The sequence below is a fragment of the Takifugu flavidus genome, chromosome 16 (genome assembly GCF_003711565.1).
Source record: "Takifugu flavidus isolate HTHZ2018 chromosome 16, ASM371156v2, whole genome shotgun sequence".
Lineage (NCBI taxonomy): Eukaryota > Metazoa > Chordata > Actinopteri > Tetraodontiformes > Tetraodontidae > Takifugu > Takifugu flavidus.
In genome coordinates this window covers 9,582,236-9,600,579 of record NC_079535.1, presented here as the reverse complement: position 1 = coordinate 9,600,579, position 18,344 = coordinate 9,582,236, and the positions used below count along the sequence as shown (strand labels likewise).

The 18,344-nt window shown below is 53.3% G+C and overlaps 1 protein-coding gene across 1 annotated transcript in view; it reads right to left on the bottom strand.

Moving 5' to 3' along the window:
* The window catches only part of LOC130539988 (formin-1-like), a 32,442-nt gene that overhangs the window by 13,731 nt on the left and 367 nt on the right, over window positions 1-18,344 (bottom strand). The window contains exons 2-8 of the mRNA XM_057058793.1: window positions 16,339-17,872; window positions 12,413-12,579; window positions 8,935-9,055; window positions 8,244-8,305; window positions 6,808-7,481; window positions 4,948-5,089; window positions 1,687-1,774 (exon numbers count right to left, since the gene is read on the bottom strand). Of these exons, the coding sequence (XP_056914773.1) occupies window positions 1,687-1,774; window positions 4,948-5,089; window positions 6,808-7,481; window positions 8,244-8,305; window positions 8,935-9,055; window positions 12,413-12,579; window positions 16,339-17,824 (2,740 nt within the window). The 5' untranslated portion in view covers window positions 17,825-17,872. The remainder of the gene's footprint in view (window positions 1-1,686; window positions 1,775-4,947; window positions 5,090-6,807; window positions 7,482-8,243; window positions 8,306-8,934; window positions 9,056-12,412; window positions 12,580-16,338; window positions 17,873-18,344) is intronic.

Sequence of the window (18,344 nt, the reverse complement as noted above, 5' to 3'; positions counted from 1 at the left end):
CCACTTCATCTGCAGGCCGCGTGGATGTCAAGCAGAACAGGGGAGGGAGGCGCAGAAAGGGAGAGGGACTCCTGCTCTGTGTCTGAGAGGTGTCACAGGTTTATTAGTGGTGGCGGAGGAGGGGGGATCAGCTGACAGTCGTCTGGTCGGTGTCAACCGGGGAACGCCGTGCGCCACCCACGGCCCTCCGATCAGTCTTTCCGCGTGATTAAAAAAAGCGTTGACGAGGACTGATGTGGCGGCGGCGACTCGTCCCGCCTTATCAAGGAGGTGGAATAGGTGGTGTCCTGGCTGGACGTGTTGAGATGGATGGCATTTGTTTGTTTGTTGGGGGCATTTATCACGTTTCCTCGCAGCTGTGCAGCGAAACAGCCGCACACGTGCGGCTTCCAGCTAACGAGGCGCCCCCCCCCCACTCTGGCCCCCGCTGGAGCGGAGCTGTCAATGTGGTCCTGATGTGTGGATCAGAGGGAGCGCTGGAGGTCCGTTTCCTACATCTTATTAGAGTGGATTATTCGGTCCCTCAGCCATGTAGCCGTCAATCACACACCAAAGGGGGGCCAGCTCCAGCGCGCACAGCAGCGCTCTGATCCGAGGTGGGGGGGGGCCGGATATCTCTCTACAGCGACAGATCAAAGCTTGCCTCCTGAACGCCTCACACCCTCTCTTTCCACTTTTCACTCTTTGGCTCTGGTGTGTGTGTGTGTGTGGGGGGGGGGGGGCTCTCTTTACCCCTGAACCATGGTGGCCCTTGAGGTCCCCGCAGTCACTCTGAGGGGAGCGCAGGACTCTGCTCTCCCTCCCTAGTAGCTCTAATTACATTACATGTCCCATGTCCTTTTAATTTGGCAACAAAGGGGCGGCGAGTAAAGGCGAGGCAACGGACCCCCCCCCCCCCCACAGGTGCTCTCAAAGTGCTGTCCTTCTCTGTCAGATTCGAGTTATTCATTAGATATCCACCTTCCATTAAAACACAAAGATCGAAGTCCCCCCCCCCGCTGCCTCTGTAAACTAACACTGGAACAGAGAGTGAAAAAAAGGCGGGGGGGGGGGGGGCTCTAAACAGAAAGGGCTTCCTGGCGTTATGTGGCGTTTGGCTTGTGTTTGAGGTGGTTTTATGTGGGAGCGCAGTGTCTGCTCACTGTGGAAGGTGGCTTTGTACATGCTCAGATCATTAGTGGGGTGTCAGTCCCATTAGGCCTGTGGAAACCGTCACTGGCTACAATAAACAGATCTGCTGGCCGCGTGCTCAGACTAGCAGGCGGCAGGCCGGGACAGGACCGCTTCCTAGCCCATCTAGTCCGTCCCTAACACGTGTGCGCGTAGCATAGCCACGGGAGCGCGGCCGCAAAACCCCGCGTTTCAAAAGCTCGAGCGGCGCGACGCGAAGAGTCGAGAGCCGCTCTCATCCCAGTGTCGCCGGCGGTTTGACAAATGGCGGCGTTTTGTTTCCCGCTGCGGTCGCTGGAAAAGTCATCCACATTCCGCTCCGAAACACAAACAAGCCCCCCCCATTAAAAAAAGTCCCTGGTTGAATATTAGTAGCTGTCAAGAGGTTGGAAATTATTCCGCGCGTCTGACTATCTCATCCATCGGAGTTATTGCTGCTGACTAAATAGCAGGTTAAATGATAACATGGCGAGGACGCGTCCCGGCGGGACGGGCTGGTGGCGGCGCGGTTTTCACCATGCTGGATGTCCTTCATCTCCAGATGCAGGCTCGATATGAGGATGCCAACTGCTTGTGAGCGTTTCCCGTCCAGCAGTTTAACAATCTGGAAAAAAACAGAAATAGCCAAATTCAAGCGTTTATTGACACCAAAAAAAAGATTCATTTTAAGATATACTTTAGCTTATTATCGGAATGTGATCTCACTGCCATTTAGCAGAAACAAAACATGTAATTATTTATCTAACGAGAGTTACAGTTATCAATGATTTAGAACAGGTTAATAAACATAATAAGGGTTTATAAATGATGAAATGCTAAAAGCGTTACCATGCACTTTGAATTCTTTTATTTAAGCTTATGTCATTTATTATGGCTGTAAGCTTTAGCTCATATTATTTCTTCAAAGCTGTGTTTATCATCAATTCTACGACCCGAACGCTGACATAAGACAAACGGAGGAACATCTGGTGAATAAAAAGTTAATTTCTGCAATGAGTGGCCAAGTAAAAATTGGTTAGTCACTTCCCCAGCTGTGGAAACAGATGATATATGGTGAGAGAGGTGGAGCGCCCGGTGCCGACCGTCATGGAAATAATCTGGACTGACCCACGGAGACCAGACTCAACGCGTCGGGGACGCGTCGCATCGGTGGGAGGAGCAACGCGGGGCAGAGGGACCGTCCGCGGGGCTCAAATCGACAATATCGCGTCGCGGGGAAAGTACAAAGGTGCGAGTGGCACCATAAAAGGACAGTTTAGAAGAGCAGAGCAAAGAGAAGCAGGCTCTTTATAACAAACTATAAATTCACAGGATTTTTATTTGTGCATACACATGGACACAATTACTTATGACTGAATTCGCCATAAAGCCAGAGAGCGTTTTGGCAAGGTAAAGGCCTGCTCTAAAAGTTAATGTGTCAGGCTTCTTCATTAGGTATTATGGTGTTGTCGGCTACTGGGCCGTCCACTGGGAGCTGCAGAGCAGAAGCCTTAGAAGTGGGTATTGCATTACAGAGCGTTAGTGGGTGCCATGCTGCTTCCAGCACCATTACCTGGATCACTGGGGATCTCCCACTCTAAGGAGCTGAGAACCAGGCTTTCCCAACACCTCTAATTAACCGCTTTGTACGGGCCGCACTAAAAGCGGCCCAGGGACCCGTCGGGTTCATGGCTGCAGAAATCGCCAATTAGTCCCAATGGTCGCGCTAATAAGAAAAGACAACTGATGCTGGACGTTGGGGTGTGTGTGTGTGTGTGTGTGTGGGGGGGGAACGGTCTGATGCTGATGCTGACCCAAGCAGATGCAGAACAGCTAACGGCTCCCCCCTGTGGGCAAAAGGAGAAGGAGCGGCGGGAGAGTGACCGAGCGGTCTGTGAAAATAAACACACTAATGGAAGGAGACAGCGCGACTGTCAGCGGTTTGAGCTGAAGCAGGTGGCTGCCGCTCGGCTGGCGAGGTGGGCTGGATGATGCGGAGGGTTCACACACACACGGCCGAGCGGCCGGGGCCGCTCCACGGTGTCCGTCCGTCTCCCTATCTGTCTGGAATCACCCAGATTTATGGCCGAAATCGCATTTCTTTCAACCAATTCAACGGCTCGATTGATTTCTTCTGATCTCCTTCCATTTCCCCCACTTTCCCCCACCTCCCTCCCGGGCCCTCGAATCAAGAATGCACTGACATGCCGCTCCCCCCCCCCTCCAATTCCTTTAGGTGCCCTGGCTTCATTTTCTCCCCTCGCCAGTGGAACGGAGCCACATGCCTGCAATTACAGCCCCGGTCCAGTCGAGTCCAGTCTTCCAAGACCTCTCTTCAATGTCATCTCCTCTGCTTTGATATGCTAAGTCGGGAGCGAGAGGAGGGCTCCAGAGTAAACAAGAGCTTTGATTTCTCTGTGGCACATATGATAAAGATTAGCTGACTCGCCGCGTTGCCCCTGAGTTTTAACTTTGGCCGCGTGAAGTTGTTGGAAAACGGGCAAATGGTTCATATGCATAATGTACACAGGCATTCCATTCCCTCACACTCACCTCCTCTCACCACAGAACCCCCTTCTCACACACGCAACCCCCCCCCCCCCCCATGATCTGGCAACACTTTCTGAGAAAGTGCATAAAAATGCTACTCGCAAGGATGTGCCATGATCGCACACGAGCTCACGTAGACGAACGCACGCCGACGCACAACCAAAGATGGCGATCGTGGTTGAATTTAAGGTTGGTAAATATTTAAGACCACCAATAGATAATCAAAGCAACGTGGCGGTTATTACACCTTTATAAGCATGTTCTCGTGTGTATAGATGTTGGATGTTTGATATGGGAAATTCCAATCAAATATCTTTTCCACCTGGTTCCCATTGATCTTACTCAGAAAATGCAGAGAATGATCATATTTATGGTTAAATGTGATCGGACGTGGAACCTAAAGTTACAGTATTAAAGGTGCAGCATTATAAATGGGGGGGTGAAAGTAACAAAAGGATTTTCTGCCTAATTTCGCTCAGACTTTCCAGGAATGAACAGACTGTGGGTCAGGGATGCAGGTGTGGAGCCCAGCAGGTGAGGCCCTGCTTGTGTGGCTGCGTGAGGCGTTCAAGTGCAGAACGATCTACGAGTTAGTTTCTGCAGCATTTCCACTGGAGGAAGGGGGGGGGTCAGCTCCTCTTTAAGGCTGATGTAAGCCCTGACAGGAGACTGCTGGCAGGATCTGTGTCTGGATGTGGCTGTCTGAGCCAGAGCTGCGGATGACGATCAAAGTCTGCGAGACACACACACACACACACACACACACACACACACACACACTCAACCACACGGCTGGGCCCTCTGGAGCGGAGTGGAACCCTGACAGATTGATCAGAACGGAGGACGCGTATGGATTTTGGAGAGGAGAGTCTGGGGCGACGGCCGATCTCCGACGGCTCGGACGCCAGCAGTGAGGAGCACGCCGGCGGGCCCAGCTGCTGACGCGGCACGGGGGCCGCAGCAGAGGTGCAGGATTGCAGCGTTTGACATCGGCGACGGGCGGGAGGGGGACCGGATCAATCTGGCGCAAACGCGCGCTTGCTAAGTTTTTCCCATCTCGCTTTTATCTTTGAATCGCTGAGAGAAAAAAACCCCGAACTCCCCCGACGGGCCCGTGTTTGCCCGGACCTTGGCAACGGCAGACAACAGTCTGGAGGACGAGACGCCATCAGTCCATCTCCTTCCCCTTCTGCTATTTCTTCCATAACTCATCCTTAATGGCCTTTTCAAAGACAAAGACAGAGCTACCTTCTTTGCTTTGGCCTTCTTCTCGTAGGTGTCCGACAGGGGCTTCTTCTTGGGCTGCGGCGTGGCTTTGGAGAAGAGGTCCTCGAACTCGTTGGCGTTGGCGATGTGGGGCTCCTCCAGGGATCCCCACAGCGTGTTGTTGCTGCGGGAGAAAAGAGCGGATTCTCCTGCGTAAATCTGCGAATCACAGACGGTGTGTCAAGCCCCAAACATCTAATCCTCGTTAAACAGACGCTCGGGTAAACCAACCCCCCCACCTCTAAGAAAACAACCTGGCCGCCTGTTTATGAGATAGGTGGTAAAAATGACAGAAGTCGAAGCCAAGTTTGTTTCTGTAATAACGAGCGTTTCCAGCAAAGGCGCGGCGATGCGCCGCCGCCGCCGCCGCCGCCGTGTTTGATGAGTTGCCGAGTAACCTGGAGAGAAAACAAAGAGGCTCTCCCAGAGTCGGGAGGACATTCCGGATCTCGGCGCTGCGCTTTTATCAACATATTCCATCTGTTTGGTCAAAATCAACACATCTGTCCGGGCCCCGCTTCCTGTTGACGAGATGACATTAACGGGATGATTACCGGTTCCTCTGATCGTCCCCTCCACTGACTCACGCCGCTCGTCTGAAACCCACGGGTCAATCTGGAGCTGGCCGGTACCAGATCAATCAACCGGGCTGCCAGAGAGTTTATTATGGTTGAGTAAGTCTGAACATAGTCGGGTGGGGTGGGTGGGGGGGACTATTTAGGGGAGCTGTTCTGTTCAGGACGTGATTCCACAAAAACCAGCCTCCGCCTCTGAACAGGGGCTCGGCTCGGAAAAGAAAATTGCAACCACACATTCAAAGACCCGTTTCAGTGCGGAGCGACTTTCCGCCGGAGCCGGTTCTGACAGTAACTGCATGTGATGGCCCCCGTCCCCCCGGAGAGGGAGACAGCCAGGCCCCCGCGTCCCGCCAACTGTAGCATGTGCGTTTGGCCTTCCCTTTTATATCCCTGGCGCCGGTTCAAACCTAACACCGTTCCCCCTCGTAATTCAGAACCGCACTCCATTAACATGGCGCAGCTGATCCAGCTGTAGTCAAACATCCCGGCCCATTAAACGCTGCTTAACCTGGCGCTTTACGGTTCCGTTTACAGCTGACGCGACGCCGCGGCCACGCAGTCAGCCGGTCCTCCTGCGCAGGCCCGGTGGGAAGAGCCGGCACGCGGACCGCAGCTCGGTTTCCCCCTAATAATCCAGCCATGGAAATACGAGGTCATAAAGCTAAAGAAGCTTGACACTAGCAACCGCAGCCGCTCCGAATGGGCTGAATAATCCATTTCTACAATTGCTGAAGATCGACTGCGCCGACCACAGTGACACAGCGGAATCCTAATAAAGCGGGGGCCCGTTGAGCTTCCGTGTCCGACGTGTCGTTGATAACGGGACGGGTGTTCCGGGGGGGGCTCCCTGTCAGATTGGGAACGCGGCCTCCGCGCGCCCACACGTGTCTGCAGAACTTTTGCTGTTTATCAGCCGTGCGAGCGCAGGCACGAGCTCCGGCCAATTATCTGAAAACACCACGTCTAAACATCACTTTATGACACTCTGCAGAACCCCCCCACATCCCCCCCCCCCCCCGAAAAAATCTAAACCTAATGAACTCAAGGAACCTCCGCCCAGACCAAACACCATTAATTATCCAATCAAATGCTCCATGTGTATTCTCGGGAGTTTCCCTCGGCTTTCGCTGCTCTGCACGTTCTGTTTCGATACGTCTGTGAAAGACAGCAGCGCCGCCCTGTTGGGCCTGATACCGGGCCCGTGTACCGGTCCAGAGCGCCCTGCGCTTTGGTATAAATGGATTTAAAGGGCTATTCCACATACTTGTTGTCCTGGATCTGGATCCGGTTCCAGTACAGCGGCTTCATGGGGCAGGTCGGTTCAATGGTGGGTTTCCGCGGGGCCTTCTCCTGCATTTGGCCGAAGCCCCCCATCGGTGGCGGAGGTGGTGGTCCACAGCCTGGAGGAGGGGGAGGGGGAGGCGGTACGGCTCCAGGTAAACCGGGAGGCGGAGGTGGCGGCGGTGGTGGTGGTGGACCTCCACCTGGGAGTGGCGGTGGGGGTGGGGGTGGTGGTGGTGCTCCCATGTTGCCCGGCAGAGGGGGAGGAGGCGGCGGCGGAGGTCCAGGGAGGCCTGATGGGAGAGGTGGGGGCGGCGGCGGAGGAGGCGGAGCCGGTGCTGCCCCGGCCTTCAGGTTCAGTCCAATGGCGTCCAGGTTGAGCTTTTTGGGAAGGGCCTGGGTGGGGCTCAGAGCGAGGCCGCCGGTCCCGTCGGGGCTCTTGATGAAGGTCTCCCTGTCCGTCTGGATGCTGACGGTGCGGCTGCTCTTCAGGACGGGGTCGTCAGCCGTCGACACGGCGACGTCGCAGACCTCGGGCCGGACCTGACCCGCGTTGTACGTCCTGTCCCGTCGCATCCTGGCGATGACCTCCTCCAGGCGAGACACCGTGACGGCGTGTTCCCCCCGGACCTCAAAAATGCGGAGCTCATAGTCGGACTGCGAGGGGAAATTCAGAGACCACCGTTTTATTAAAACCACCAGCGGAACTTAATTATTCCTGCACATTCCAGTTTTTAATGAATTCCCACGTTGCTCTAACCTGAAGATAAATATCTCAGTACCGCGGCGAAAACCTTCGTTTGGCATTTCAAACGGCGGAGAATAATCCAACCAAAGCAAACTATCGATCGGACACAGAAAGGAAATTGTTTTGTGATGAATCGGACACATGGTCCTTGTTAACGTTCTGTTCGTGTAGAAGCGGAATTAGGCACATTCCCATATTTTCCCGACCGTGAAACGCTTTAATGTTCGACATGATATCACAGGCCGTGGAACCGGTTCAAACGTGTCAAACGTGCATTACGAATAGTGTAATATTAGAGTTTAGACATTCTGGCCTCATAGAAGGAACAAAATTAGTAATAATACAATAGAAGAGGTAATAATGCCTTTGTATGAAAATGTTTTCATCTTGAAAAAATAAAAAGAAACTTAAGAAACACAAAAAAAGCCTCACTCTTGTGTAAAACCTCACAACCTGTGACGTCCATGAACATCAGCCCAGCTGCTGCCTTTAAACATGTGCCGGTTTCTTAGCGCCATCATGTGGTCAAATGAGATAACTGCAACTACGTCACAACCCCTTTTCCACAAGTGAATTCAACACGTGCTTTTATCCATCACAATTCGGGCATGTTTGGATTATCTGTAGTTCTTTTACATACTGAATTTAAAGGGATTTTTTTTTTCACTCACGTGCATCCTCTCCAGCTCTTCTTTGCACTCCCGCTTCAGCTGCAGGAGGGCAGCTTGGTGCTCTGCAACACACACACACACAACACACACACACACACACACACACACACACACACACACACACTTATTTCTACATAACATTTAGAAGATGAAGTGAATAATAGTTTATTGTAAGCCAGGAGAGACAACCCACTGCTGGCTGCTTCTATGAAAGAACAAAAGAATTCCGGGCTGGGTTTGAGTGCCACTAAAACAAACAGCCAACCTGTGTTCCGTCTAGGACTTGAATAAAGGGATGGTCACTTTCTCAAGATAACAACTCAGCCAACCAGTTTGGAACGACACAGTCAGCGGAAACAGCATTAGCAAAACAAAATAGCTAAAGGCTAACCAGAGCGGCTGGATCAGGATTTCTATTTACCTCATCTTTGGCTAGTATCCCTGGTAATGAACGCTTTACACCTGGGTCAGAGGTTCCACACCACAATTTTGGCACCCCCAGGAGCAGCGTCGCGTCATGGACGTCCCGACTGGGGTCTTAAGTGCACTTAAAGGATGTTTTACTCCCTGTTACTGTCCCAGCTATACGATATTTGCCCCCTCCCCCCCATAAATTGTTCCGTATCGCAGAATTGGTGACAGATTACAGGAATGTGGGCGTCATGTGACCTCAGCGGTCGGGGCTTCTTACCGGCCTCTGTGTACTTGAGTCCCACTTTCTCTTCTTCATCTCTGGGTTTGGGTGGGGGCCACACGGCCTGCAGGCGGCGCGGCGTGCGGTCCTCGCTGTCCGTGGGCGACGTGACCTCGGCCTGGGAAAGGACAACGCGTGGAGACACTTCAGACAAGGACAACGATTCTGCTCAGGCCTCCAAACGTGCGAGTTGAACTACGATTATGGGGGGGGGGGCTCGTACTTTAACCTCCGTCGGACTCGTGAGCTCTTTGCTGGGAGTTCGGGAGACTCTCTGGAAAATAGACTTGAGGTTTTCTTTGTCGGTCTTGAGTTTCCTTTTGACGGCCTCCAGGTCCACTTCCTCTGTTTTTTCCTTTTTGGCAGCTCTGGGGCCGAAGATGCCCCTGAAGGTCTCGTAGGCCAGGTCAGAGGTCGACCTCTTCTCGGGAGCGCCTGGGCCGTTCTCTCCCGGGGTGTCGTCTCCGTTCTCAGACGCTCTTCTGCCGGCGACGTCCTGCTGCCGATCGCTGGTGTTCGTCGGCTTGGCTTTGGTGGGGGAGGGCGTCTTCTGCTCGGGACGCAGCTTGGCTTTGTTCACGGGCTTCTTGAGGTTGAGGAGGGCCAGGTCGGCGTCCTTCTCCCTCTGCTTGATCTCCGCCGTCGTGTCCCGGTCTCCCCCCACCGCCCCTTTCTTCAGCACCCTCAACCCGCTGAAAAGAGCCGGCATGTGGAAGTTAGGCGGCGAGGGTGGGGTTGAGCCCCTGGAGGAGGAGACTGGGGGATCCGAAGGTTGTGCGTTCGTTTCTGGTGTCCTTGGAGCGGCGCTCTGCTGCGGCTCCGGCTGATGGTCACCCGCAGAGGCGGTTTGATCGACAGAACGCTCATCCAGACTGGGGGCCGGACTGGGGGCCGGACTGGGGTTTCAGGGCCGTCGCAAGATCCCGTCGTTCCCTCCAAATGCTCCGACGGAGAGGCGGCAGCAGCATCCCGACCTGCAGCTTCTGAGCCAGCAGGTCCAGAGATGATGGAAGGAACAGGAGGAGAACAACTGGCGCCGGCGTGCTCCTCGCTCCCAGCGGGTTCCTCCTCCCTCGGTGATTCCGTAACCTCCGGCACGCCGTTGCCGTCGGCTCCGGTTGGTCTCAAACCAGTCTTCCTCCCTGATTTCGCTGCGTGCAGCATGTTTTCTATGCAGGATCGGTCGAGGTTGTGTGTTCTGAACACAGGCACCTCACACGCGCCGTCGCCCTCGTCCCTCAGCTCATCCTCATCGCCTCTGGGCCCGGGGACGCCGCGGTGGGAGGCCTCCTCCTCCTCCTCATTTTCCGTATCACTGTGAGTTTCCACTCTGGTGACCTGGACCAGTTCTGGCTCGATGACACCGTTGGACTCACGTCCTCCTTCCTCGCTCTCTCTGGTATCAGGAAGCGGATCCTCACCTTCCGGCAGCTCCCTGAACGCGGTCAGCACCGCCGGCCCGTCGGCAGAGTCAGACCTGTCCCGACTGAACAGGCTGCTAAAGACATCCCGGACGGAGCTGGCGGGCTGCTTCCCGGACCCGTCCGAGCCACAAGCCTCACTGCTCATTTTCGCTTCACCAGACGGAACCCAAAATAATAAAACAAAACCAAAAGAGTTTTAGCAAGGAGGCGGTGAGAGGTTCATCTCTCCCCCACCTCTGGTTATCCAAGCTGCTCCCGTTCCACCTCCAGCCCGAGCTGGGAACAAAAAGCCTTTGTGTGGACAAATCTCCAGCTCCTCTTACCTCCTGCAGGATTGTGCCAGTTGTACCAACATTACTCCGTAAAAAGCCGCGGCGGCCTGACCCCTGCTCGCTGGCGCTGTTCTGCCTCTGTGAATGAGTTCCCAGTAGGCAGAGCCGTTCGGCGTCTGGAGACGCGTCCTTCCAGAATCTCCCCAGGAGAACAAGAGAGCAGAGTCCACCTGCCTCGCAGAGAAACGTTCCCAAACATTCAGACCCCCGTATCCATGGTTATCCCGCAATACGTTACGTCATGTCAACATTCCTCCAGTTCGGGCCGGTCTTCTTTAAGTTGTCTCGCGGTTGTAGGAAACTTCAGCGTGCTGGTTAACTTCTGGTTGCAGGGGGAAAAAAATGCGTCTCACTGGTCTGCCCTGCGTGGAGACGCCTCCGTTCTGGTTCCTCCCCTCCTGGGAGGAGACCTGCCGGGCCCGGCAGGCCAGGTGTCTGATTACCTTCCGTCAAACACGGAGCAAACGGAGGAGGGGGGGGGAGTGTTCAGGTGGAGAGCGCCATTTACTCAGTGCTGCGTCAGTTAGCGCAATACTGCTTAGTCTAGCTAGCTAGAGTCGGCTTTAGCTTATATGCTAACATGTATTTTTAGCATAGTGAACATGCTGCCGGAGAAATTCATTTAGAGAAGGAAACAGATCACAGTTTGGGTTATTTAGAAGCCATTAGATCATGAATCCATCCAGATACTATGGGTTTCTTGACCAAAAGTTCTTGTCCTGATTTAAATAGTCAAGAAACAGAGTAAGGGCTAGTGCCAAATGTTAATCCAGTTGCCATGGAAACAGAGCAACCCAAAAGAAAATAACAGTTCAGGGATTATTGAATGGAGAATCCGGTCAAATTTTCGCAGTGATAAAACAGATAAGCTGATAAATTGACCCCCCCCCCCCTCCCGTGAGGAGCCGAGGCCTTTCAGACGTGCACGTTAATCCCCAAAGAGGACGCGTGTGTTAGAAACAGGCCGAGCTCACAGAACACGTTCAGAACTCAACACTAATCTGACATAACATGAGCCCAAAGCCGCAGACGCTGCGTGCAAAAGCAGAACCCCCCCCAGCCTGACGTGTGGGCACATTCTACCGCGGCCCCTCCCTTCGTGTTTTTGAGAAGGCATCAGGTAACGCAGGCGTGTGACAACAGCGCCGTCACCTTTAACAACACAACAATAAAGAGTCTCTAATTCTGCACAAGAGGATCCTTGTCGTGGAATGCTGCTTACGCTGAGTTACTGTAGCCACACCCGGGTAATCGGCCTCATCTGGAGCGCATCGGAGACAGAGATGGAGTCATTTTAAACACATTTAAAGTCCACAAACACCTGGAGCCACAGCCAGAACCCTGTCTGGGGAGGACCTCATCCCACAGAAACTGTTTATCTGGTCTCGTGCTCGCCAGACATGTGAGGAAAGCTGGCGTTAATTAATCACGCCGCTAAATTAGGGGGGCCGATTCTCAGGAGATGGAGGGATTTTCCTGCTGTGAGGTAAAGTGGGTTCGAGTGGAATGAACTCTCAGGTCTGGCCCCGATCCCACTCTGAAGATCAAAATCCAGGACCAGCTAATCCATCTCTGAGAATTCACAGTCAGGTGATTAAACGCCCGAGCGGACAGAAATCCCCCCAGGTCCCACGAGGAGGAAAAAGAGGGGTGTTTAAAGGGACGGCAGAGTGTTTCAGAAACAGACATTTCCGTGTGTTTTGTGACTGTGTCCCTCACCATCCGCTCCAGTTTGGGACAGTACGGCGTGTCTCCGATGATGTCGTCCTCCGGGGGTGTGATGCGCAGGAAGTCCAGGTGATCGGGGCGCTGGGCGCGGCGGGTGGGCTCCTGAGGCTCATCGCCATCCAGCATCCATATGTCATCCTGACGCAACAGAGAGTCGTCTACAGAAAGGAAAACACACAGGAAACCACAAGGCCATTACAGCCCATTACTGTGTCGAAAGAGGCGATGACAAACACAAACAGGAGTGATTGTGTTTGAACCAGCAAAACCAAGTTTGCCTGTGTGGAGAACTAAGAAAATACCTGGAGATCAATGTCTGTTTTAATCCACAATCGATCTGTTGTAATTCGATGGAAGAATTCAGATTAGGAAATTCTGCCCCCTTCTGGTCATTACGGGGAATTGCGAGCGAGTAGTAAATTACGTCAAAACATAATGAAAGACTCAATATTGATTCCTCTTCTGCTGTGCTGATGTTGGATTTCTTCGCTGTGCTAAATTTATGCTCTGTTATTTATGCTTTATTCAATTTTTATAACTGCACCCCACAAACTTAATTCAAAGCCAGGGGAAATCCCACAGTTGTCATGTTGCTGAGCAGCAGTATCATGTCCACCCCCCATAGATTTAGTGTTTCTATAATCAGGTACACACTTTCTTTACGTTTAGACTCACCTTATTAAAATTATAGTGGTGGGAAATGAAATTTGCACCCAAATTTAACACACATGTCACGTGTCACCCGGCAGGTTTGGCCCAATCCACAACGGGTGGGCGACACTGCCGCCACCTGGACAGAACGAGGAAGTGCACATCTGTTTTCCTCATCCTCTATCACTCTCACTCACAAACACGGTGACCTCAAACCAACTGACCCGGGGAAAAAGCGCACTTATTTCCATTTAATCTCCCCCTGACTGCTTTAAAAGCCGAGAGACACCGCTAAGCTAACCGAATCAACCAGAAAAGACGCCGCCAACGGTCTTGTGGGGCGCAGCAGTCACGCCCAGCAGGGGTGTTTCCATGCTGCACACGGGATTAGCATTTAAACACTTAGCGTGGAAAAAAGGCTCGTCTAACGTGGAGATGAGACAGTGAGAAGAGTGTGTGGCCGATGCTGAGTCATCAAAACCAGCCGCCCCTGCCCCCCCCCCATCATCAGGGGACGTTTGGCTGGTAGCAGAGAAACCAAAGGGATGCTTCAAAGCATCAAAGAGCAGAGTGAGGATGTTTCTGAGGAGCTGCTGACCATCATCCATCATCCATCCATCATCCATCCATCATCCATCATCCATCCATCCATCATCCATCATCCATTCATCCATCATCCATCCATCATTCATCCATCCATCATCCATCCATCCATCATCCATCCATCCATCATTCATCCATCCATCATCCAGCCATCATCCATCCATCCATCCATCCATCCATCCATCATTCATCTATCCATCATCCAGCCATCATCCATCCATCATCCATCCATCATCCATCCATCTTGTGAAGGCAAGAGCAGTAATGCATCTTGGCGTGAGGGCAGGTCGCTGTGTGTGTGTGTGTGTGTGTGTGTATGTGGGGGGGGGCAGTTTCCCTGAGGCGGACAAGAGGAAATTTGGTAGATTTGGGTTCAGTCCGGCGGCGTGTCGATGAGGTAGATGAGAGGCCGTGAGACGGAGGACAGCAAACATTTAGCAGCAGTTATGGGGGCATGAGAGGGGCCATTGTGAGCAGCAGCCGCGCTCAGCGTGTTTGGCTGAATCCACTTCATTACCCGGACAGAAACGGGCCTCGTGGTCTCCGGGAGGAACAATGCTCCATGGTGGACCCGGTGGAATCTGATTCTGGTATTTTCTGCCGTATGCTAGACGGGAGAATGGGCAGAGAGCGGGTTTTCTGGTACACACCGATAAAAACAAAGGAAAAGATGTTACTTCTGTTATGTGATATTTCACATCCTCAGTCTGAGCAGGTGGTTTGTTTTTCTATTATCTGAGAGTCCGTCTACAGACCAACACATCCTTTTTTAATAACAGCTGCAGCTGATGGGCTGGATCAGATGACACGCAACAACATCAGGTTTCCCTAACAGAGACAACAAAGAAGTTAAATGACACCGTATAAATGACCATTTCACTGACCGACTAAAGGACAGAAAAAGTATTTTCCTTTTCATTCAGGCATGTGAGGGCAATAAAACCCAAACACTGGGTTTGATGTGTGGCGTGATTTGCCATTTTGTTTAAACATTGCCAATGTCCACGGGATATTGTGGGCTATAAAATATATTTGCACAACTGGGACAACATTAAAACCTGGGTGCGAGACCAAACTCCATCCTGCCTCCGTCCATGGGATTGATGCTAATGCTAATTTGTTCGTTACCGTCGAAGCTATCTGCTTCCCAGTTGTGTGTTACTTGTATCATTTTTTTTGGGGGGGGGGGCACGATTACATGTTTAAATAGAAGCTGTAAATGGGCACATGCATTGCATAAACACAGGAAACACGATAATCCTTTTCTATCGATAATTACGCTCGTTAAGATGCACAGAGCCTCAACCAGAGAACTCAGATCAAAAGAGCGGAGTAATGGGTTTGCAGCCGAGCCGTGCACTGACCCACTTAGCCTCTATTGCTGGACACTGTGATGTTCATTTATCCGTGTTAACATCTAAAGTGGACTGCATTAACAGGCTCACTGAGGTCTTAGCAAGCGGAGAAAAACAGAAAAAATGCTGCAAAATCCAAGTGCGCAGCGAGGAGCAGCTGTATCTGATAAGAACCTTTCCTGGACCTGTGCTCAGGAAATTACACACCGAATACACAAACAAGGAATGTAATTAAAATATAAAGGCGCTGTGGTCTGACGCCTGTGTGCTCATAACATGCTCAGGTCAGAAATGAGCTACACTCTTGTTAGCTCAGGCTAGCTTATCCTAGCCAGAACGCTGCTCTGCTTCTCCCTGTTGTTCCCGCTGAGCCAGGCATCTCATCCCTGTGATGTAACAATCCGAGTGCTCTGGGGCGTCCCGGACCACTGCAGCACGCTATCGTCTGGCCTCACGAGCAAGGCGCCCAGCAACAATCCAGATCGATTCATAAATGACGTCGGTAATGAAGGCGTTCGCTGCAGCAGATTAGGTTGCAGTGACTGAGAGGGGTGATCAACTCTGCTACAGACGTCCTACTGCAATATTAAAGAGGCCTTCCTCATAAACACCAGCCCGGCGGCATCAAATGGTGCAGCCGGGACCGATTCCAGCGGACGGGCTTGTAGACGAAAGCCTTCTCCTCCGAGACAACGGTGGCTGGTGTCAGTCATGCAGAAACAGAGGGGAAATAGTTGTGCAACTCCAGAGATTCTAATCCTTTCCTCGCCAGAACTGGATCCTTTTGTCGGTTTCCTGTGAACTGGAGAGGGCGCCTGTTGAGAGGATCCCAGTCGCGGATCCCCCCCCCCCTCCCAAAGGCCAAATTGGCGACGCTTCAGTTAACACTGCGCTCACGAGAACGCCGGACAGGTTGAAACCCGGGTCAGCGTCCAGGCTTTGATCAGGGACACCCCCGTTAATCCGGGCCCTTTCTGAACGGTGCGGGGGGAGTTAAAGGAGGGGGTCGGCGGGGCGACTCTCAGGCACCTCCTCGCCCCTCCTGCAACTCTGCTGGGTAGATTTTAATTTGTGGTCACACGTGCGAGCCTAAATCAGAACACAGCGGTCGGGGAAAACAGAGCACACTTGGGCTGACAAGTATAGGAAAAGCTCCATTTCAGCATCAGCCCCAAACACACACACCTGGATCTCCCGAGACAACTCTTGCTTTGAAGTTCATCAAAGAAGGGAAAATTCTGACAAGCCTTATTTATGGCGTGTTGATAAAAGCGCCGGGGAGCTCAAACAGGCTGAGCCACAACTCACCTGTTGTGGTGGAGTTACTGGAGGAGGTCCACTTGGCGTTGCTGGGCCGCCGGCCGAGGTTCAGGTCCAGACGGGTGGCGGTTCTCTTGTTGCCGTTCCTGTCGACCACCTCGGAGAACAGCCGGGGCTCGTCTGTGTCCTGCTCGTGCTCCGCGTCTTTATCCGACAGGACCAGGATGCGGTGGTTGAGCTGGGGGCTCTCCTGCTTGGAGGACAGTGGGGACAGCATCGGGGACATGCTCTGGAGACTGTTGGAGGCCGGGAAGGAGCTACTGAAGACCCCAGTCAGGGACGGGGACGCAGGGCTCCTCGCGTGACTCTTGCTTTGGGGATACGGTTCGTTGGTGTGCGATAGGGGCAACCTTAGCCCCTCTGGAAGTTTGTTACCTTCTCTTTTCCAGGTCCCTGAATGCACCACCGCCGGCCCTCCCGTCACCGGGCCCGTGCGGGTGACGTGTTGAACTCTCCCGTCGACCTCCTGCACCTTTGCCACCACCCTGGCCCCCGCGTTGCCCCGCTCCCCAAACACCTGCCGAGCAGCCTTGACATTCCCCGACGTCTCACCGGATGAATCGGAGCTCTTGACAGGCCGGAGGTTGCTCCCGCTTTCCCTTCGGTTGAGACCCTCCATCAGGCTGCAGAAGGACGACCCGTAGCCCAGCTCGCCGTCGTACTCGGAGAAGTCGTTGCAGAAGTCAATGTCGGGATCGAAGGCCCGGTTGTCCTCCATGAAGTCCCAGCTCTCCTTGGAGATCTGAAAGGGCTCCTCCATGGGCAGGATGGGACCGCTGGCCACGCCGATGTAAGAACCCGTGACCGAGCTGTCCGACGCATGGGTCAAAGGTCGGACTCCCTGCCCGCGCTTGGCTAATTTGTCGTCCACATTGGAGTCGCCGTTCTTAGAGGGACGCTCAGCAGACGATGCCTCGCTCAGAACTTTCTTCTTCACCTTAATCTGAGAGAAATCCTCGGTGCCATCGGGCCTCTTCCCTCCCAGTTTCTTTAGCCTTTTGCTCTTCGGGGCGGTTCTCTTGTTGTCTGGAGCCACAGCGTGAGAATAGCCGCCGCTGAGCGCCTGACCTCTGAAATGGGCCTCCTGGCCCTCCACGTACTCCTGCAGCCTCCCGTCCTGGTTGCCCATCCTGACGTTTTTGGCGCAGACCTTACACAGCGATAAGAGGTCCGCGAGCAGCTGCCGGTGCTCCTCCGCCAGCCAGCAGAGCTCTGCAACAGCTCCCTTTGTTGCCCGCTGGGCGTCGAGGAGGCTGTCGGAGGAGCGGGAAGACTGGCCCCTTTGTTTGGACCCCGTGAGATGGACCTCAGCGCGGCCATGGTCCTTACTGGCCGTTTCTGGACGAGGGGCGCGGTTCTTGTAGCGGTAGCTCGGGGCCCGCCTCTTGGGGAAGTACAGGCTGATGTTGCTGAGCTCATGGATGGGTGCATAGAGGAGCAACACCGTGTGCCTGCCCTCCATGGTGGGGGCCATGCTAATCACTCAGAGTAAGCGGGAGTCTCCAGGCTTGATCTTCATCACCTGAGCAGAAAACAACCAAACAAAAAACATGAAATAACATCCCAGAACACTGGCTATGTCCAGATGACCCTTCCCACGACCAACACACACATTTCCCCATCAAACACTAACTAAAGTCCCGCAGTGCACTGATGAGGGCAGCGTTCCCATCACTCATTAACATCCCCTGACTCTATTTTCCCCTCCGTCATCATTTCATAACTCGATCAAACCCCCTCTAAGCCGCATTTCATCAACATTTCACAGGCTGCCGCATGAAAGCACGGTGCGTGTCACACAAGGTGACGACACGCACATGCGGGACCTGCGGGACATTCTGATGTGTTTGCAAGCAATGCCGGAGCGTATTTTGCATTGACGCCAGTGCATTTCCTCCACATTTTGCAGCCTTTCTTGACCGTTGCCACCGTCACACTGTCACCTTGCAACAGTCGCGGATGCAGCAATAAGCAGTAAGATGGCAGCCAACGCG